We start from the raw sequence: 21,332 nt of genomic DNA, 5'->3' as shown, positions 1-21,332 counted from the left end.
GCCATTTTGACTGTGCTCTTAGCCTCTTTGTTAGTCAGCCAGTATTTTTTTAGCCTGGTATATCTTTTCTGTCTCCTACTTTTTCCTGCACTCCTCCTTTCTTTTGATCATCTCTTGGACTTCTGCATTTCACAACCAGCTTTCTTTATGTATCTTATTATGAGATGCTGAAATTCTTCTTCAACGACACCTATCTCCTCTTCTTCCTTATGTGTTACATTTACGAGTATTTCCATGAACTCTTGTGCTTTAGCGCCAGTCAACTGCCAGGTCTTTAGCCTAAACTCTGTTGACCTTACATCACTGTCTGACCACAGATTTCAGCAAGCTGTGCCCACCAGTGGTTTATGCTGGGGGCTGACAGTTTCATTGAGAATGACTTTGCAATTCCTGATACTACTTCATTGCCCTTTCCTTACTAGGAGGAAGTCTACCAGAATTGCATGTCGACCACTCCTGCGTGAGATCTTTTGACTGTCTCTCTTTATGAACCATATGCTGGCCACCATAAAGTCACCTGACAGACAGAAGTCTAGAATGGCCTCTCCTTCTTTACTCCCATTGCCCTTTCCATCTGGACCCTGGCTGTCCTTCATATTTCTATTCTGTCGGTCCTGATATGAGCATTCATGTCTCCATTATCAACACCAACTGATTTAGTCCTACTTTATATAGCAGGTCCTACAACTGCTGCCTGAATGCACTCTTTCCCATCACAATCCTGCTGTGAGGGACAGGTTGAAATTATGAACACTGCCTATGCTTTACACTGGAATCTGACTGCCATGAGTCTGTCACTAATTTTGATGACACCCCTCATTGCCTTCAGAGGATCATCTCTCTGTCACTACAATTCCCATACCATTTCTAGTTTGTCCTAGACTCTTCAACCCAAGCCAAGTGACTTTGCTGCACTGCCCTTCCGTCGTCTTTCATGGATACACATGATACACAGTTTTCTCCTTACCATTGTGTCATCCAGGTCAAAGCTGTGCTTCTTCAGTCAACCTACATTCAGCGAAGCAATTCCAATTTTTGCTTAAAAGAGCTAACATCCTCCAGGAACCTTGGGAGGGCAAATAAACACAGGCCCAGCATATTAGCATACCGACCTAGGGCTGCTGGACTTTATGGCAAGCACATCCAGCAAAGGGGGACACTTAGACCCCTCCCATCATCAGCATGGGTCCTGGGCATAGGTTAGATCCCCAACCAACTTATCATTAGCAAATACCCATGCCCAATTTTTTTTGGTCCCCTTGGACCTCATACTACTGGCCTGGTCCCCAGTGCCCAACATTCATGTTGGGTCTACTAGCCATCCTCCTATCTCCCGGACTACTCCTGTATTGCCAGTTATAGATCCTAAGGGCATCTTGGAAGCTTGGTCATCTGTGCTTCCATCCAGGGAGGTTTTCTTTAAATGCCCCCCCCCCACTGCCATGTTGAGAAACTCCCCTCCTTGGACCACACCTTCACTTAGGGAGTATTATCAATTAATGCTTTCCCATCCAGAATAGGGATGCCCATTCCTCCCTGTCACAGTGTCACTCAAGCCACTAAATTATCCCAGGTCAGCTGGGGCATAGTCAGGGTTTAATCACCCTGTGTCAACAGAGAGACTTACCCATGTCCATTTTGGTGCTTTTACTCAATGTGAACAAATCACCTACAGACACTTTTTATACCACTCAGTGGCTAGACCTGACACAGATACAGGATACTACTCACCACAACTGACATCTGGATATATAGGAATTCCACGCCTTAGCATCTTGTCATCCAGTTCCCAGCTGTGTCCTGTTAGCAAAGCTATATTCACTCTCTTCCCCTGACAGATGTCACCATGAGTCTTGTACCGCTGCCTGTGACACTGCTAAATTTTTAAGACCTAGGAAGTCTGGGTTTGAACCCAGTACTTTCCATGCTTGAGGTGGAAACACCTGGCACAGTTTTTGACGGTGGGAGGAATCCTACACAGGGATGGTGAGAATGTTCAAATGCAGCTCCATGCACACACACAACATTAACACCAACAGTCAGATGGCTCACAGTCCTGTACTCTTTAATCTTCTATAAACCAAAATGTATTGGTCATTGATGACTCAGTTGTTAGGCATATAGACCCTCCCTTTCACAAGGCTGGACAGCCATTTAGTACAGTCAGTTACTTTTCAGATTTCAGGATCTATGATGTTAAAGGAGCCCAAAATTCTCTTTCTTGAGAGGAAATATGACAACAACATAGTGGTGGTCCAAGTGGCAGTGAATAACCTGCGATGCAAATCCCTGATGGGCATGCAGAGAGTCAAGTCAGAACTTTCCATGCATGTGACAAATGTAGGTAAGATTTTGGTCCAGAGTTGGCTGCTCCCTTCACTGCTTGCCACTGAACCCTTTAATGTTAATTACATTACATTTCTCTCAGCAAAGAGTGTTTACAACTCTCAAGATTAACCATTTGTGTCTGCAGACAGATTGCCACCCCCCCGAGTAAAAAAAACAGCTAGTAATCTTGCAGACACATAAAAAAATCTTTGCAAATTTCATTCAGAAAACACTGTTCTGACTTCCCATGGCAGCTGCCTGCACCTGTAGACTTCATGTCTCTTACTGAGAGCATTTGCTAATGGAAAAATGGCTAATACCTTAGCAAATGCAAGAACATTACCAGTTGCATGCCTTTCATGATTTTGTCCGATTTTTCAAGCTTATTTGCTTAAAAATAAACTAATCTACAACTTAAACCAAAGACATTAATCTAGACACTCATCCCTGTACAAAGGAGAAATTATCTTAATTTTATATATATATATATATATATATATATATATATATATATATATATATATATAGGTTTACTATTGAAATTGCGATCGAACTTAGTCGAACGGCCACTTCTGCGACGTATTTACGCGAACCGAAACCGTGAAAATTGTTCGCAACTGACAGGCATTCGACGTTCGACATTACCGGCCGCACAACACCTCCACACCCATGCTACCATGGCTCACGCAGGGGCGAGGATCTGCCGTTCGCACAATCGGATTCGACCGCAGTGACATTCGATTTTCAGCCTTCGCGCAAGTCGAGTCGCACATAGTCTGTTCGGCATTTCAATGGTAAACCATATATATATATATATATATATATATATATATATATATGTTAAATGCACTTTTACATCCCATCCCTTTTCCAACAGCCCATGATCACATTACATTAACTTTAACTTGCTTCCATCCAGCCTCTTTTATCTTGTTACAGTGGAGAACCTGTATATTTTTCTACTAAGAAAAAGTATTCACTGACTTATTAATATCTTTAACATATACATGAGTGACTGATAAGACTCTCCCCGCTTTACATTTAAAATACCATTGACTGCACACTATGCAAAACTGATTTACAATATAACGTGCAATTTATATAATGTTTTTATACAAATATTACTAATAACAAAACTGTATTACTTACACTTACTTCATTCCCTTCAGCATCTTTCTAAACATTAATGCAAAGTAGGGTATAGCATTACAGTTCCTCCACAAGTTTAACACAGTTAACATAATTCCAGTCTTTTTTCGCATCTTTTTCTTGCACCAGACACATTTCACATGACTACTGTCATACCCAGTGGGACTGATGCCTTATATTATCTCATTTATGTACTAATTTCAGTGTTTGCTGGCCTTCTTCCTGATCATCTTTGTTTCCCAACACCAGTATCTCGTTCAAGTCAAAGATACTACTGAGCCTCTGCTTGCTTTCTATCTCTCAAGCATTTTACTTTGGAACAATGGAAATGGTTTCACTTGTAAAGTCTCCATATGGGATATTTTACTGTCAAAAAAATATAAATAATGAACAAGTCTGGCCCACACAGTCAGTGGCTTTAGAGTAGAATTAAGCACAAGTAAACATTTTTTCTGGAACTTTGTTACTCTTTATCTTATTCAACAGGTGTTGGCAATTTGATCTCTGGTGTCTCTGCCCCTTCTGAAATCCATTTGCACAACTGATAGTTCCTGATAATGTATACTATTGCTGCAGTCAAGCTTACAGAATCATGAGTATTGCCTTGCTTGCATGTATAACAAGTGCAGAGCTTTGATAATTTGAGCACTCTTTAGGACTGCCCTTTTTTTGGGACTGGAATACAAGGTGACTTTTTCCAGTCCAATGACTACTGCTGGTTTTTCCAAGCCTTCTGATAATTTCCAAGTAACACTTCAACAGCATCATTTCGCAGAATCTTAAACAATTCAGCTGGTATTTCATCACATCCTGCAACCTTGTTATTATCAAGGATTTCTAAGGCCCATGTAAATTCACTCACCAGAATGCCTGGTTTTATATCAGAGAATATAACATTGTATGTACAAGTGATGGTATACTTTTTCTTATATAGTTCTTCTGCATATTCCTGCCACATGTTAATATCCTTTGCTTGTATTAATTCTCTCCCATCTTCATCTTTTATCATGTCCCTTTTTAGCTGGAGGTTTCCCTTAATACTGCCAATTTATTTAAGAATACCTCATTGCCATCTTCCCTATTCTATTATCTTCTTCTGTTTGTCTACACTGCTCATTTAAATATGCTTCCTTATCTTTTCTTGCTATTTGCTGAAACTCCACTCTCCATGCTTTCTTGGCTACTTCTAAAGTCTCCACAGGTAGATGTTTTAACTTCTTATCTTCTTTCTATTTGGAATATTTTGTTCCCACCTCTTGGATAAAAATCACAAAATTCTATTTATAGCTCTTCAGATTCTCTGTCTACCAGGTTTAACGGCTTAAACCTGTTCCACATCTCAATGACACATTAATTCAGAATACTGTTGAGCTCACATTAAATTGGCCACAAAAGCAGACCATCACATCTGCTGCCTGCTTCCTGCTTTACCTTGGTCTAGATTTCAACTTCGCAAGTATCTGTGCTATAACCAAGTACTGCAGAGAGGCTCTCAAAGTAAGACTGTTAAATCTAACAAAGCATTCCAAATGCTGGAAGGAACTGAATGTGATGTTCCTGTAGGTCTACAGCCTGCTGTCACACAGTTTTCAACAGCACTGAATTTCCTTTGTGCAGACTTGCATTTTCCAATGTCAAAATGTAAGATAGCATGAAAGCAAGAACACAGAGAAACCGACTTGCCGAGGAAGTCCAAGGAGTTGGCATCTGGGAAACTTAAAGGAGTTGCTATCTGGCAAAGTATGATCATCCCTTTGACGTCGTTTTTCTACCTTTTTGCTTCTAGCAAAATTAGAGTCTAAAATTATGACAAGAAACTGGAAACCTGGATTCTTTGGGCAGCATCTGTGTAAGATTTCTTGACTTCTTGGATGATCAAGCTGTAACTCTTTGCTAAGAAGATGTGAACAGGAATCAGTCAGTAGAACACAATCATATAAGGAAGGAAACATTTTATCTGTTGTATCTTGACATCAGCAAAACTGGTGCTAGATATCTGATACAAATTTGCTAAGGGAAGACAAAGACCATGCAGTAAAACAGAACTGGTACATGAATCCTATATACCTTCTGTGTAATCTGTGAATGACCCACAAGGGCACGAAAATTACAGAACCAACTGATATTGCCAACATCCTGGCAGACAGGTTCAGTGCTAACTTTAGCCCCCCCTCTCACCCCCTAAAGGGCCCATATCTATACAGGAAGAATGCAGAGTCCCTGTAATCACAACTACGCAGGTAAAAGCTGCACTCTCTAAAGCCAAAAACACAGCATCCATGGGACCGGACAACATCCCAGGCTGCGTTTTACATGAACTTCAGAACGAACTGGCTCCCCACTTAAGCACCATGTTCAATAATAGCCTCGCATCAGGCTTTGTGCCCACTGAATGACGCACAGCAACAGTTATCCCACTCCACAAAGGGGGAGCCACCATTGATCCCGGGAACTATCGACCTATTAGCCTGACGAGCCTGGTCTGCAAGGCCATGGAACGTATCATCATGGAACTCATAAACAAAGACATTGGTAACCTCCAAACCCTGGATCCCGCCCAGTTCGGGTTTCTGAAAGGCAGATCATGCCTCCTGAACCTGATCGACTTCTTTGAGGCAGTCACCAAAGCCATGGATGAGGGTAACGTGGTTCACACAGCCTATCTTGACCTCGCCAAGGCTTTCAACACCATCCCCCATTCTGGAATTATAGCTAAACGCACTAAACTAGGTATAAATCCCTACGTCACAAGATGGGTTGCCAACTGGCTCACTGACAGAACCCACAGTGTAAAAGTTGCAGACTCCAAATCTGACCTCAAAGCAGTGACAAGTGGAGTACCACAGGGTTCTGTCCTGGGACCTCTCCTGTTTGGTATCTACTTCTCTGAAGTACAGGCTAACACAAAAGGCCTCTGGCTAACGAAATTCGCAGATGACTGCAAACTAGGAGCCATAGTCAAGTCCCCAAATGATGTGAACATCCTACAGAAGGGCCTCACTGAGACAGATGCCTGGTGTCAGAGCCATGGCCTCTAGCTCAATACCAAAAAGTGCAGTGTCATCCCCTTTGGTAAAAACTCTGTACCCATGAACTACCACATAGGCAGCAATCTACTTAACACCAAATGCGTAATAAGAGACCTTGGGACCCAGGTGGACAGTAGTCACTCCTTTGATAGTCACATCGCCACAGTAGTCAAGAAGTCCTTCTACATGGCACACCTAATCCTAAAAGGGATCTCATCCAGGAAAAAAGAGGTCATTGTTCCCCTCTACTCGTCACTCATTAGACCCATTACAGAGTACAACACCCCTTTTGGAATGTACCTCACAAGACATCTGCAGCAGCTGGAAAGGCCACAGAAGTACCACACAAAGAGGATTACTGGCTTCAAACAAATGCCCTACACTGACTGCCTCAAAAAACTCCAGCTTTACTCTGTAGCATATCGCCTACTCCGAGGTGATCTCTGCCTAACACATAAAGCTATGTCAAACCCAGAGCTGTTGGACATGCTACACCTAAAGAAATCCCAATCCCTCCGAGCTACATGCTCTAGGGACCTAAACCTTGTCACCACAATAAACAGGACATGCTGGAGGGATAGACTACTGTCCCAGAGACTTCCTATACTCTGGAACAAGCTACCCATCTATGTCAAGCAAAGTTCTTCATTAGCACTCTTCAAGAAAAATCTTGATGAGTGGATGGGAAATAGGAAATACACCCTGGGGATCACTTCTGTGTCTCTGCTGGACAGTGGCACAGGAAAATAATTTTCTTGGGTGGCGTAAGCTATGGAACCTTGCTGACTAGGCTTATGTAGGCCCTTGGGCCGATAGCCTAGTACTTACGTATGAACTATGAACCTATGAACTCCTATTTAGGAACTGTGACTTACAAAAGCTTCCTTAATGTAAAATTTAAAGTTTTTTTATTTTTGTTTTTGTTACTTGAGACACATTTAATAATACTGATCCCTACCACATGTCTTTTTGGACTGTAAAAGAAAACTGGGATGTGAATGTATGTTTTGTATGGTTTATTTGTTTGTGAACAAGTTCAAAACTAACTACAGATTAAACATTGCTGAAGTGTGGTTTAAGCAAAGAAATTCTGTTATGTAACTGGGAAATGAACAGAAAAAACAAAAAAAAAATCTGGCCTGGTCATATATTCCACAGATGTCAGTAAGTAACAAATTCTCCAATTACAAAAAAATGCTCTGGGGTGAAGGAACACTAGCAGCTACTGATATGGACATCATGTTCATTTATCCTCTAACAATGTACATGTATTGCGACTGAAGAGTTAGAGGTTAGTATCTTGCCTGGACTTGGTCAACACAGAGAGCAGGCTAGCAGCTACTTTCTGTGCACTAACTACACAGTGTGACACTATAGTGGGCTGCTTTGCTAAATACTGAAATGGTGTCCTGTGGAATTTAGGGATGTGAAGTTGGTTGCTTTGAAATTCTACTTGTATAAATCTTAGGGATGTGAAGTTGGTTGCTTTGAAATTCTACTTGTATAAATCAGTGCTTTTTTGGGCAGTGTTAGTCATTCTAATACTAAGAGAAGAGACAAGTGCAAATGGGTCAGAAAAACTCATGCTTTGAGCAGGTTCCTCATTAGCAGTTTAGAAGATAGCTGCATTCAGTCCTTTTAGGTCCCCCTGTTAACAGAATTCTGGTATAATGCAATACATTTATTTTTACTCCTTTGAACTGTACAGTATCAAGTCTCAAACGTAGAATGCTACAAACAGATAACACTGTCAATTCTTTCAAGTATTTTTTTCCAGTAATGTACACATCGGAAACAATCAGTACAGTAACAAAACAGATGAAAAAGATTATATTAATGCAGTGGTTTTCAACCTTTTTGTGGTAGCAACCCTTCAGAAGCATCAAAACTACTCAAGGATTCCCCATTCACTCCACCTGCTGTGATCTTGAAATTTTACAATGACTCCATACTAAAATTATGCAACTGGTATATATATATATAGAAACTGCTGCTGAAAACATCACACGTGAATGTATGTTATTAATATCAAGGCATAGTGACAAAGTTGTAATTGTTTGGATTTACCAAGGGAATTAATCAGTTGCAAAATTACTATACCTGTTCTGCCATTAATGTAAAACTTACAAATGATGGTTGCAGCCAGGTATGAACTGTAGATTCTCATTTTTCCCACTAAGGAAACCATTCTTATTTTTTAATATTAAGGGTAATTTGTAAATGAACTTCTGTGAGATGCTAGAGGAATCTTAAGGCTCCTGGGTACCCCAGTCTGGTTGAAAATCACTGTTTTAAAATCTGAAACAGGAAGGATACTTACACATCTTTGTAATCCTTCAAGACCCTGTTAGTATAAAATGTAGCCGCATCATTCATCTCCTTGACGTAGGGACCTGGTTTAGAAGCCTAGTTTAATAATGACACCAAAGGAAAGAAAAAAAAATGAAGAACCCATGAGAAAACAGAAACCATCAACTCTACATCAATAAGTTAGAGAAGGTTAACAAAAAAATGTAGCAAATCTGACGGCTTGTAGGTTCCCTAGAGGATCAAATTTACCACAGCTATCCATCCAAGTGCAGGAATACTTTCACTAACGGCAGACAGATGGTTGAAAAGTTTACTGCCACGGTTCTTTTCCCTGAAATTCTGGACTCCCAAGATCTTTTCGGATATAGGTTTGAGCAGCTCAGCCAATTCATTCTGCAAGAAAATTGTAAACTAATATGAAAAAAAAATAGCGCTACAAGAAAAATAATTCTTAAGCAGAAAAAAATCACATCAAAGCAATGGCATGCAAACTAAACATACTGCAGACTAATTCCATTTAGCAATTTTCAATAACTGCTATGGGGATTTACTTAAATTTAAAAGTAAAGAACTTACGTAGGTATTCTTTCATGCACAAATGTTCAACATGAAATGTTTGTCTCAAACACTATACAACCTAAACTTGCAAAACTATTGTAACTGCTATTCTTCCTACCTACTTTAGCAGGCTCGCAATGCCGAGTCTCAGCATGCCATAAAAAAACAAAAATGTAGGAGTAAAACGAATATTAAACCTCACTCTTTTCCGTTAAACCTTTTTTTTTTTTTTGCAGATTGGGTCAAGCCCTGCCCCACACCCAATGAATGTACATACCACTTACAAGTGCACCGTATTTGGAGAAAAGGTGATATTCCAAGAAAATGGCAATCTGCAACTTAGTATATGTAAGTCTGAGTTTTGCCCATTTAGTCTCTACATTACAGGACTTGGCATTCCAAGTCATGATATTTTAAATAGTTACCACCTTTGCCACACATATGGACAGTGCTAATGACTGACCATTTTTAAAATTCAGATCACTGGTTCAAAAGTAGTTGGCATAAGATACAGGATATATATCCATGGTTAATTTCTTTAAAAAAAATTAAATATGTGCTACATGGTTTAAGTATGCAGTTTCTACACAATCTTGACAAGTAGGGCACAAATATTCAAGAAATGTGTCACAGTCATCTTCCAAAAGACAGTGCAGAACTTGAATGAAACTGTCTTTTCAAAAGATCAACATGCAGAGGTCAGAAATCCACAAGACAAAATGCTGGATCAAAAGTATATCTGATCCTGACTAAACAGCCTGTTGTAGCCAGGATTACAATACTAAAACACAGATGTCCTTAATCCAGATGATGACAAATGACTGCTAAATAGACTATATAGGCCAAATGTGCTTGAGGAATGCAGTTCATAAAATTTATAAAATGTAAGAACAATAGAGGACTGCGGGTCATTCCCTTAATGTAGAAGGGTACAGGATGGCTTTCAGCTCTGTGAAAAGGTGGGGGTATGGGTATAATGGAGCAATGAAACTTCTGAGGATATGTGGAGGATACAGTCACGTTAATCTCCACAGAAGAAGTTTGCAAACAATTTCAAATGCAAAATAAAAATGTATACTCGGTTACATTATGAATAACCTAGAATTCATAATAAAAATATCATCCTTAACTAGATACTATTTGCAGTAAAACCACTTACTTTATCTTTTCATTGTTTTGACATGCAGAGTTAAAGAAAGACATCTTGCTATAATGTGATTCTTGTTGGGAGATGCAATCCAGTAAGCAGGAGTTGACATACTATGTAAAGAAAAAGGCACAGGTCAGGAAGTCCATCTTATAGCAGCATGGACCCATTGGAATGGCTTTGATTTGAAAAAGATGTATGTAATGAATGTTGAGGAAGCAAAGGAAGATGAAATGGTACATCAGTTTTCTACTTCCCTTGTGTCAGCCTTCGCCATTCATTACTTTTGGTTGAATCTACAGCTCACAGCCCTACAGTTACCAGTCCCTCTGCTTACAGACAAAATGTACTAGAGTGATGAGTTAAGCAGGAAACCCACTGTGCCATGAAAAGCATATGCCTTAAATGGTCAAGCCTGTCCCAAGCAGAAAAGAAATAATCTCTCTGGAGGAACACAGCAAGTAAGCATTATATATAGTGCTCAGGGTTCCAGCCTACAGATGTGAAGCCAAGTTACCCACCAATAGTCCAGATTTCTCATGAAATCTGAAAGCAACTAATTTACTTTAAAAGACAGCTAGAACCACAATGAAGATAAGGTTACATTTTTGGGGTCTACATTTAAAGATCATGTTCAAAGGATTCAGACTAGTATACAAAACCCTTGGTTTTAAGAATAGCATATATATATATATATATATATATATATATATATATATATATATATATATATACACACACACACACACACACACACACTCATACAGACAGACACACACACACACACACACACACACAGGCTTCCTTTCCTCAGCATTTATGGGTTTAAATCAAGCTCTGCAATGGCCTGTCTCCTGATCGCACTGTGTTTTCCTTACCCCTTATCTCCTTGTTTACTTCTTCACCATGTGGTGACTGTAATAATTACATTTCTTGTGTGGTTCTTCTAACAAGGATTACATTATGTTCTACATCCTAATGCAAAGGTTATGACTTGTGTTGTGTGGTGTGCTGCTCCTGCTAGGTCCTGATCCTGGCTGGTTTTGCATACCGGAACAGAAGGCAAGGTTTATTTTTACTCTTTGATTTTTTTTTTTTTTTTTACTTACAGGAGATTTAAGCCAGGGCCCCCAAGCCATGACAGTCCCTAAGCAACTGCCTAGGTCACCTAGTGCTGGATGTGCCCCTGGTACAATCCCCTTACATACCAAGTTTTCATTATTTTATTTGATTTAACTTTTCTTATGGTCTGGGACCCTCAGCTGACTGTAGTCAATCTCATGTGTTTCCAAAGTCCTTTGAGTTTGAGACAAACCTCTAATGCATAGTCTTACATGTTGACTGCAGTATCATAGCTAATTATATAAACATCAGGAACACGGAATACAACCTCCTGAACAGAAAGTGTGAGGACCTTGCTAACATAAAAAACATGTTTTGTATACTGTACTGAATGCAAACCTGTGGAACTTCTTCAGATGCATTGTCCTCTAGTTATATCAACTACCTCTGACTGCCGAAGCATATCTTAGAGGAAGAGACCCTTTTATAAAGGTTTAACAAACAAGTCTTCCATACCGATGTCAAATGTTTTTTCCAATAGTTCAAGATGACTCTTTCAAGGGGCGATGTCTGTCTCATACCACTGCTTGTTTGGAACAGAATGGCACTTTTTCCATACAAAGCCGATGTCATCCACACCTCTTTCAGTGTTTCAAGTGTGAACTCTATCTAATGTAAAACAATGACTAATATTTCAGTACAAGCATGCCAACAACTCTTTAAAACATCTGTCATTGTCAAATGTCTTGCATTCATGATGTGCTGCGGCACTAGCTCAACAGAAAGAGAGGAAGGGAAAGAGAGACTGAATTATGATGTAGCATATCCCATTCAACCTGTGCTGAAAAAAAAAGGCAATTCTTTGGGGCAGATGAAAGGCTGCAGGAGTATAATTTATACTTCTATCAGTTCCATACGTATTCTCAACACTGTGGAAAACATTTTCTCTAGTCTTTAACATAACATTCTGCACCTACCAAATGAATTAATTTCAGCATTTATGTTGACTGATAAAACAGTAATGTGTTCAGAAAGTGAAACACATCTTACTGATACTCAGTGCTACTGCTTCTACTTTTATTAATATGAATTTCCTGACAAATGTAACTGCAAGTGTGCATCGGAAATGACAAATGATTTGGGAACCACTTGTTTACCAATTTGCTTTCAGACATATCACAGGTTCATTTGTAGTCAGTTGTTCTTTGAAATCTGAAGAATATCCCTGGGGATTGAAGAAGTCCAAGTTTCGTTTTTTTTTTTTTTATAGTAAACTTCCAGCTGCACACTGGCTGAATGACTGACTGGAGGTGTAACATGTCTTTTTATTTCCAATGGCTTACATTCTGTCTGTCTGACTTCAGAAAATTACAGTATAAACTAAACATAAATTTCTATATACAAATGTAAATAAAATGTGCTAAAAAGCATGTCATCTGTTCAGGACAGGAAAATAATTCTTAGTGCTGCTTGCTGGTGTCTATTAATGACAGCTTCAATATGTACTTTTTCACCTCAGTGAATTCATCATTATGCTTAATTTGCTCATTTCTAATTGTTATGTTACTTCTCATCTTAAATAACAATTGTTTTGGTCTACTTAGCAGTCCTGCAAAAATCTTATATCTCAGACCAATTAGCATGGGGATTTTTCTCTGCTGCACACTGGGCGCCAGAACTCTGCTCTGATCTTGAGCTGGAGAAATGCTGGACTGAAGGAGGGCACAATGATGTACTACCCATTAGTATCATTGTGCATCTAGGTAATAGATGATGCTGCAAGAATGTGTTCAATTGTCTTAACTGCAGAAGTCAACAAACACAAAGACGTGTGTACAAATGGTGGTGTTCCCTGGAAGATTAGCTCTCAGGCAATGGGAACTCACGCTCACTTCTGCACTACTGTAGCACTGCATTACAAAAAGTACCACTGTCAAATGGCACTGACTGGTGATGTTGGAGCAAACTATGGAAACAGTGAGAGACAGCAAGACATAGGAACTCCCACAAGATTACTACTGAAGAGACGTGCTTCTTGTATATGAGGAACACAATCATTTTTGCTTACGGTCAGGTGAAAAAAAGACATACAGTAGAAAACCATTTGCATATGATACAATATTCCAAAAGTAGTGCATACAGAGCTGAAATGAAAATAATAAAAGTTCTTTCTATGAAAATGATAGTATCCCGTCATGGGATAATCAGCTTTACTGACTTAAGTCAATAAATATTAATAATACCCTCACTACTGTGAGAAGCAAATGTGAGTGACTATTGTCAGACCAAACAGAGCAGTGAATGAATGGGAACAGATACCTGACTGCAGATCCAGAGAGTGCAAGACAGTTCATTAGGTCCCACCCACTGAATGCCCCTTTTTTCATGTGATAAAGTCACTGCAAGTCTTGATCACCAAAGAAGGAATCTCCATTTGTTTATTGATTTTGACATCATACTCAGCAGCTAGCAACGGTTTCCCTTTTTTGGTAGTTGTGCAGTCTTGGAATTAGTATATAAATAGCTGGGGGATGCAAAAAGCCCTCCTGAAAGCCATTTATTTTCATTGTTTTATTGTGTCAGTTTCAGTCAGTATGATAAGTAGTGGTGTCTGTGTGTGCATGGTCTTTCCTGGTGATCAAATTATCATGGCTTGTCACGTACACAGTCTTCCAGTAGTCTAGTTGCGATGTATTTGCACCCAGCCACTTGTCAAACTCTGAGGTGTCACAGAATAAAGAGAAACTGGTAAGATTTGATTAAAGCATCTTTTACAAAACCAGTAAATAATCTGTTTACTGAAAAAAATGCATATGCTACTTTAACTCAAAGATGACTGCAGTGAAGCCCATTCAGTCAAGGTGAATATACAGGATGGACAAGATCGACAAATGTTTCATGCAGGGGCAAAGACCTCCACACTACCATGCAAGTAACATATGCCTCCTGCACCCCCCCTTAATTATTTTAACCAACTCAGAGGTCATCATGCCTATGGGCAAATTATGCCAGTCTTCACAAATTGTCTTTTTAACTCAGCTGAAAAGGGGCCCAAAAGTGTCCAACTTCTGAGGAGAAAAGGACACCTGCTGTGAGGAAGGCTCAACATCACAACTAACACCTAGTCACCCTGTCAAAGCAAAATTCACTGACTTTTGCTTTGTGGAAGTGAGACTGTGTGAAAGCAGTCTTTTTCTAACTAAAGGTCTCTTCCACTGGACAAGCTAGGGAAAAGCAAAGCTTTCCTCTGTGTGTGTGTGTGTGTGTGTGTGTGTGTGTGTGTGTGTGTGTGTGTGTGTGTGTGTGTGTGTGTGTTTGCGCGTCTGTGAGACACTACTACTACAATGAGAGAACTGTTTTCTCACCACAATGCAGTGCAACTGTATATTTATGAACTGCTCTGGTGAGGAACACCCTAGACAATGAGGAGGCTGTCTATGAATGGGGAGCCTGGACAGCAACAAACATTACTGCATTTTATATGGAGGGGTGCATTTGTGCACACCTGGCAAGACTGGTTAGAATGCATCGCTGAGGCCATGGGTATACCACCAAAGAAAAATAACAGCTCTATTGACGCTGTACCAGATGATCTACTAGAAGTTCCTCCATAAAGGGTCCCAGACTGAGTTATACTTCAGCAATCAGAATTTAGCATTTTTACATCAAAATCCCATGTTTGCAGAATTATGCATGTCTGTCTGATGGATGCCATCATGTCAAGCATTAAATTCGTAAGTCATTTTGCTGGTGTGATTGGTTCATTCTACAGTAGTATATTTTTGCTTCATCTCCCTTATATGGCATAGGCTACACTCAGACTTGCTGAATCTAGACTGTTTGGCATTGCCTGAGCACTAAAACCAGTAAAATGAAGCAACAGTTCAGTGAAATACAGTACACAAATTCAAAAAAACAGGCTTAAATTCTACTTATTTGTTGAAGATTTCAGTGGATGAGTTGGATTCTCTTAGATGCACTGCAGATCTCTGGCTAAGAACGCCAGACTCTGCAGCTCTGGTAAACATGGAGTAATGGTCTTACTCTTTACAAAATCAACTAACATACTCAAGGAACATGAAAAAGACCCAAAGTTGACAATCAAAAAACCTAAGTTTATTGTGCCTAATAAGATTCATGGCAGACTGTTAAAAAAATTCTTCCGCATAAACGTTTGCCCCAAACACCCTCAGGACTTCCTCAGAACAACACATCCCTTATAACTTAAATGGATCAGATCACGATATTAAATAAACCTATCAAAGTACTCCTATACTACAAACTACAACAATTCGTTATTAAATGACAAGCAAACAGAAATAAGATAAATTCTATGATCCAACTTTAAATATTAAAAAAGTAATCTACTAAAATATAACAGCAAGTTGTAAATAAAGACCAAGGGAAAGAAGAACTCACAAACAATTATATTTTGAGTGGTAGAAAACATATCACATAAAACATCTAATACTTAAAAACATTCATATGGAGCACAGAAACAAACTTTTTATATGAAACAGTCCCTAGGTCTCTTTAATACAAAGAACCTGAATATTTTTTTCACATTAAACATGATTAAAAACGAGTAAAACAACCAAATACACATCTTAAACCAATACGATGTTACCCTAACTCTATTACACCCTATAAATAATATATTTATTTATTTATAAATAAACCAAGTCATAATTTGGCTGCCCTTAACTTTAGGACAGGAACTACTGATATAAAATCATTAATTCTGGGGAAAACAGTAACATGTAGCTTAAATTGCCAATACAGTTCTCTGTACACGATTCTTTTCTCCCAAGTACCACATCTAGGGTCCAGTGGAATCACTTCCAGGATACCAAACAGGATTTTTTTGAAACTATTACATTGAGCAGAGTGTTTGTATACAGCATTGTTTGGATTCTCTTTCTGAACATAATAACACTGCTTATTTATTCTTTTTTCAAAAGCCCTTCCGTTTTCCCTGTATAAAATTACTAGGCAGGTCGCACATCTGGCTATATACATGTATCAAGCCGCTGCTGCTACAATTCCCATATGAGTGTATGATTTTTTGTTTATACAAGTTCTCCGACAAAAACTCATCGTCCCTCATTATATAATCAGATTGCCTGCACATACCGCATCTTTTGGTACCCCTCTTTTTTCCCTCACATACTCAAGATTCACAGGTATTCTGGCACATTGGACTACCAGAGTGGCGGCTTGAAAATCTCCCTTTTAAATGTAAATAGTATCAGTAATAAATGGGACTGCAACAGAAAAGACAAAATTCTGGCTATGGTGTATGAGGGAAATCGGGTCCAGACAAAGGTGTCATTACATAACAGTGATTATACCAGTATGTTTAGACTGGGGGGGGGGGGCACAAAAATGAAGACAATGCTATGAGATTTTCTGGGAGTAGAATATGATGAAATGGGGAGTACATCAACGATGAGTTAGGGGACTACGAAAAAACTGAGGAAATAAAGTTATGGGAATGGGTCACGGATACAGTACTCAGGATTAAGGACAAAGGGTTGAGGAAGAGTCAAAAACATAAAACCAATGCGGTGACCACACAGGAAGGTGAAGCAAGTGATTAGGGCAAAAGATACAACATAAAAGAGATGGAAGAGAGAAGTTAGGAGGTGGAAAAGGCTCAGTACCAGGACATAATCAGAAGGATAACAAAGGTAGTGATGGCAGTAAAGGTGCAAGCTGAAAAAAGGTTGTCAGAAAGCTTTAAGTAGGGGAACAAAGACTTCTTTAAGCATGTATCAGAAATGTGGAATTGGAGGGACAGATTTGGTTAGGCTGAGAAAGCCAGACAGGAGATAATGAAAGACTAGGAAAAAGCCGAGGTAGTGAAATACATACTGTGCTTTGTGAGAAGGGTACATCAGGGGGGGGGACAGTGAACAAACACCAGGAAAAACAGGGAAGAGAATAAAAGGGAACTGCCTTACCAAAGGGAGGGTGAAGAAATATCTGCCACTGAGAAGTGCCTGAAGACTGGAAGACAGCAAGTTTAATAGTCTTGTATGAAGAGGAAAAAAGAAAAATCCAAAGAACTATTGACACATTAGCCTAACAGCAGTAGCAGGGAAAATCAATGAAACAATCTAAAAGGAAAATACAGTTGCTTTCCAAGGGCAGGTTCCTGGCCAGAAGGAGCCTTTGGACACACAAGATCCACCTTTATCACAGGGCTGCAGGAGAACTTGTCAAACGAAGACCAGCAGATGTTGTTTACGTGAAGTTCAGTAAGGCCTCTGACGTCCCACAAGCTGGAGGTAGGATCAAGACAAAGAAACTGGACTGTAATGTAATTAAACATTAGGACACAGAGTTGTGGTGAGGCATACAATGTCTTAATAAGGGAAGCAACTACTGGAGTATCACAGGGGTTGGTCTTGGTTCCAGTTTTCTTTAACAGTGCTCGTTTCAGACACATCCATAATTGAATTAATCTCTTTGATATGACATAAAAGTATAAGCAGCAGAGAAAAAGTCTAAGGAAGAATTAGGAAAAACTGACCAAACAAGATGAATTGTGGCAGTGCCACAGCAACCCTCATGTGAAATATCAGCTGGGAGGACTGTAAAAATAAACTGCTGATCACATCTGGACCCCCAGTAGATCAGTAAAGGGGAAGTGGCAGTATTTAACAAAATGCTGGGTATACCCTGAGAGGGACAGGCTCCACCGCAGGTTTATTATCACATTGACGATCGCACTATGTGCGATCAACCAATGAGTGAAATTCAGGTAGCAGAACCAGTAATGCGATCACGGCACTGTCAAACCTTACAATAGCGAACATTCGCTATAGCAAGGTTCGACAATGTAGTACAGATCGCACTATACTGGGGATAGGGAAATGTACCCTTTCCTCAGTGTAGTGTGATCTCGGAGTTTGTATATATAAGTAGGGGTGGGGTGGGGGGTGCTGGGGGGCTTGCCCCCCTGTAAAAACCTTTTGTTTAATGTTGGGTAGATAGGAGCATTTCAGTGTAGTCGACATGTTCGACATTCGACTTCACTGAAATGCTCAATTCGGCATTTACACTGTACAATGTTCTGATTTCCGAACATTTCGTTCAGATATCTGTAAATTTTAGCATTGTACTGTTCGAACATGTGATAGTAATCCTCCACCGCAAGTATAGTTCTGCTGCTTCAACTATACAAGCTCACTGTCAGGTCACATCTTGCATACTATGTGCAGTTCTAAAAGATATAAATGTACAAGTTTATCAAATCTTTAGAAGTGTGGACTGTGGAGGCAATGTACAAGAAAGATCCAAGGTGTGGAGGTGTAAAGGATATTAATAGAAACTAGACATACACATCACATTCTCTTTATCTGGCATACTTCAAATTGTGAGAAATGACAGTGGTCTACTGTAGAATCTGGCAGGTAGTGCATTTCCAGAGTATCAATGTCTCACTGGCTTCTATCATGAAAGGCAGGAGGGAAATTAATGAGTTGAGTTAATGACAGTTCTGTCTTGTCCTTTAGGAGGAAAAATAATAGTATGAAGCTTCAAGATCCTATCATCAGAGATTATAGTCATCTGGAAAATTATTTTCTAACAAACATCAAAGGCACTGAACCAGTAGGCTAAAACAAAGAATGAGCAAGCCTACAAATTATGAATTTCAAGTTTCAAAAAGGAGAGTGGAGATGTAGACTGAATTACTTGATCAGTTGATGGTGTCCCAATATTTTGCTTTTCACAAGATCAAGATAGGCAAATTGCTGCCGCAAGCACATTCATCATGAAATTAATGAAAATCAAAAGAAGTCATGAAATAAGTCAGGCGTAACTGTATGCCAACAAAAAACGAAGGCACAGGGTAACTCTCCTTTCAAAAGAAAAACCTAGTACTTGGCAAAGGTATGTTCTTTACAAGAAAGTCTTGTTGGCAGCTTCACTCACCTGAAACTTACATGAAGGCTGCCATCCTGTGCAAAGTAAGTGCCCTGACATTTCCAGATTAATAATCTGTTTGATTTAACCAGTGTCACTCTCAGAAGGTCTATTATGCCTGACATGCTAAAGATCACAGAAGGTCACAATGACAGTGGCTAATAAGCAAAGACCCACACTTTGGAAACATGATGTATGATTTCTTCTGATCAGTGTCAAGCAACATTTTTATCAGCTAAAGCAAACTGTTTCAGTGGAAATTTTTACCTCTCTGAATCACAGGGCACATCCTTCAATCCTTCTACTTTGGCCTTCATCAACAATCACAGAAAATACAGCACGTCACTAGATAGCCCACTTGGATACCACACATGATCTCTGGGTTCTAGTGCAAACTTCAAAAAATGGGAGTACTGGACAGACCTCGTCTCACTTTTCAGTCCCTGCCCACCTACTGAGCTTACCTTACTCAGGCTCTTGCACGACTTTTATTACACAGTAAATCAAAGTATGATTAAAGTTCAAGAAATTAGTATTGTTGCAATCTTTGATGTTAACCAGAAATGCTTACCGCAGCACCCGCAATGTTGCCAGTGATGACGACTCCTGCAATTTGTACGGAGTTATATGTATCGGTAATATATCCAAGTATGATTGTAAATTCTTTTTAGAAGACCCATTGCTTCTACTACTACTGGAACTGTCTGGGTATCTGTCACTCGTCTGCTCAGGATAAAACAGATGAACATTCGTGGATTCTGTTCAAGAAGCTTTATTACATATAAACACATCAGAAATGAGGCTTTGTAACTTAAACTTATAAACAGACTGACTACCACAATCATACATGTTAACACTTTGACTGTTCACTCAAAATGGTACTGCTCCCTGCATGTGCTACATCTGGAAATGCTTCTTAAAGGTACAATACACACGCACTGATCTATATCCTCCCTCTTTGAGAAATAGTCCATATATGAAATGAGAGTATTCAATGACATGCAATTTACAGAAATTATCTTTTGACGTAATTATACAGAACAAATTATTTGACATGCAATCATACAAAATTAGACATATAAAAAACAATAATGCCCAGGTTGCTATGTATTTTACACTAGGTCTAGAAATACGACCTAACGGTGTAATATAAAAGTCAGAATTGGATCTAGAAACGGTGACTGTCCTCAAGGAATGTTCAGCTTTGGGGACATCTGGGACATCATCAGGAACAGGAATTCTTTGGTACGAATATTGTCAGGGTTGATCTGAGATCTAAAGTCTGTATCACAGGTACGACACTGTGATATCGTTTCTGATACAGGAAGATGTCTGCGGTTTCTCCTAGACTCAATACCCTCAGATTCCACTAAGTAGGATCTCTGCTCAGTATATTTACTTCTCACTTGACCAGTTCGATCAAAGTCTTTCGCCACTTGCATCCTCATTGTCTCTCCTCCTTTTAACGGATGAAGAAATCTGCTCGTTTTATCACAGCTGGACTTCTGAGACGAACACTTCTTAAAAAGTTGGACTTTGATTGCTCTATTGTTTTTAGCATTAGGCACCAACAAACTAGAACTAATAGGCAAGGCTGTTCTGGTTTGCCAAGATAAAAAAATCTCTGAGCAGGTGAGCCAAGTACATTGTCACAGGGTATATTTCTGAGATTGAGTAAATTCAAGAAGATATCAGTATTGTCATGCTTTGACCTCTCCAGTAATTGCTTTGCATCCTGTACTGCACATTCAGCAAGGTCGCCTGACTGAGGATATTCAGGACTGCTAATAACATGGATAAAGTCCCATTCTTTTGCA

General features: G+C 39.4%; 1 protein-coding gene across 1 annotated transcript in view; it reads right to left on the bottom strand.

The window, feature by feature from the left end:
- Window positions 1-21,332, bottom strand: part of LOC122796955 (adenylyl cyclase-associated protein 2-like) — a 750,428-nt gene that overhangs the window by 687,473 nt on the left and 41,623 nt on the right. Inside the window, exons 2-3 of the mRNA XM_044065728.1 lie at window positions 9,066-9,209; window positions 8,827-8,912 (exon numbers count right to left, since the gene is read on the bottom strand). Coding sequence (XP_043921663.1) covers window positions 8,827-8,912; window positions 9,066-9,209 — 230 coding nt within the window. The remainder of the gene's footprint in view (window positions 1-8,826; window positions 8,913-9,065; window positions 9,210-21,332) is intronic.

This window comes from Protopterus annectens, chromosome 3.part0 (genome assembly GCF_019279795.1).
Source record: "Protopterus annectens isolate FY-2018-M chromosome 3.part0, PAN1.0, whole genome shotgun sequence".
NCBI classification, from domain to species: domain Eukaryota; kingdom Metazoa; phylum Chordata; order Ceratodontiformes; family Protopteridae; genus Protopterus; species Protopterus annectens.
This window is presented reverse-complemented; position numbering and strand designations above follow the sequence as displayed.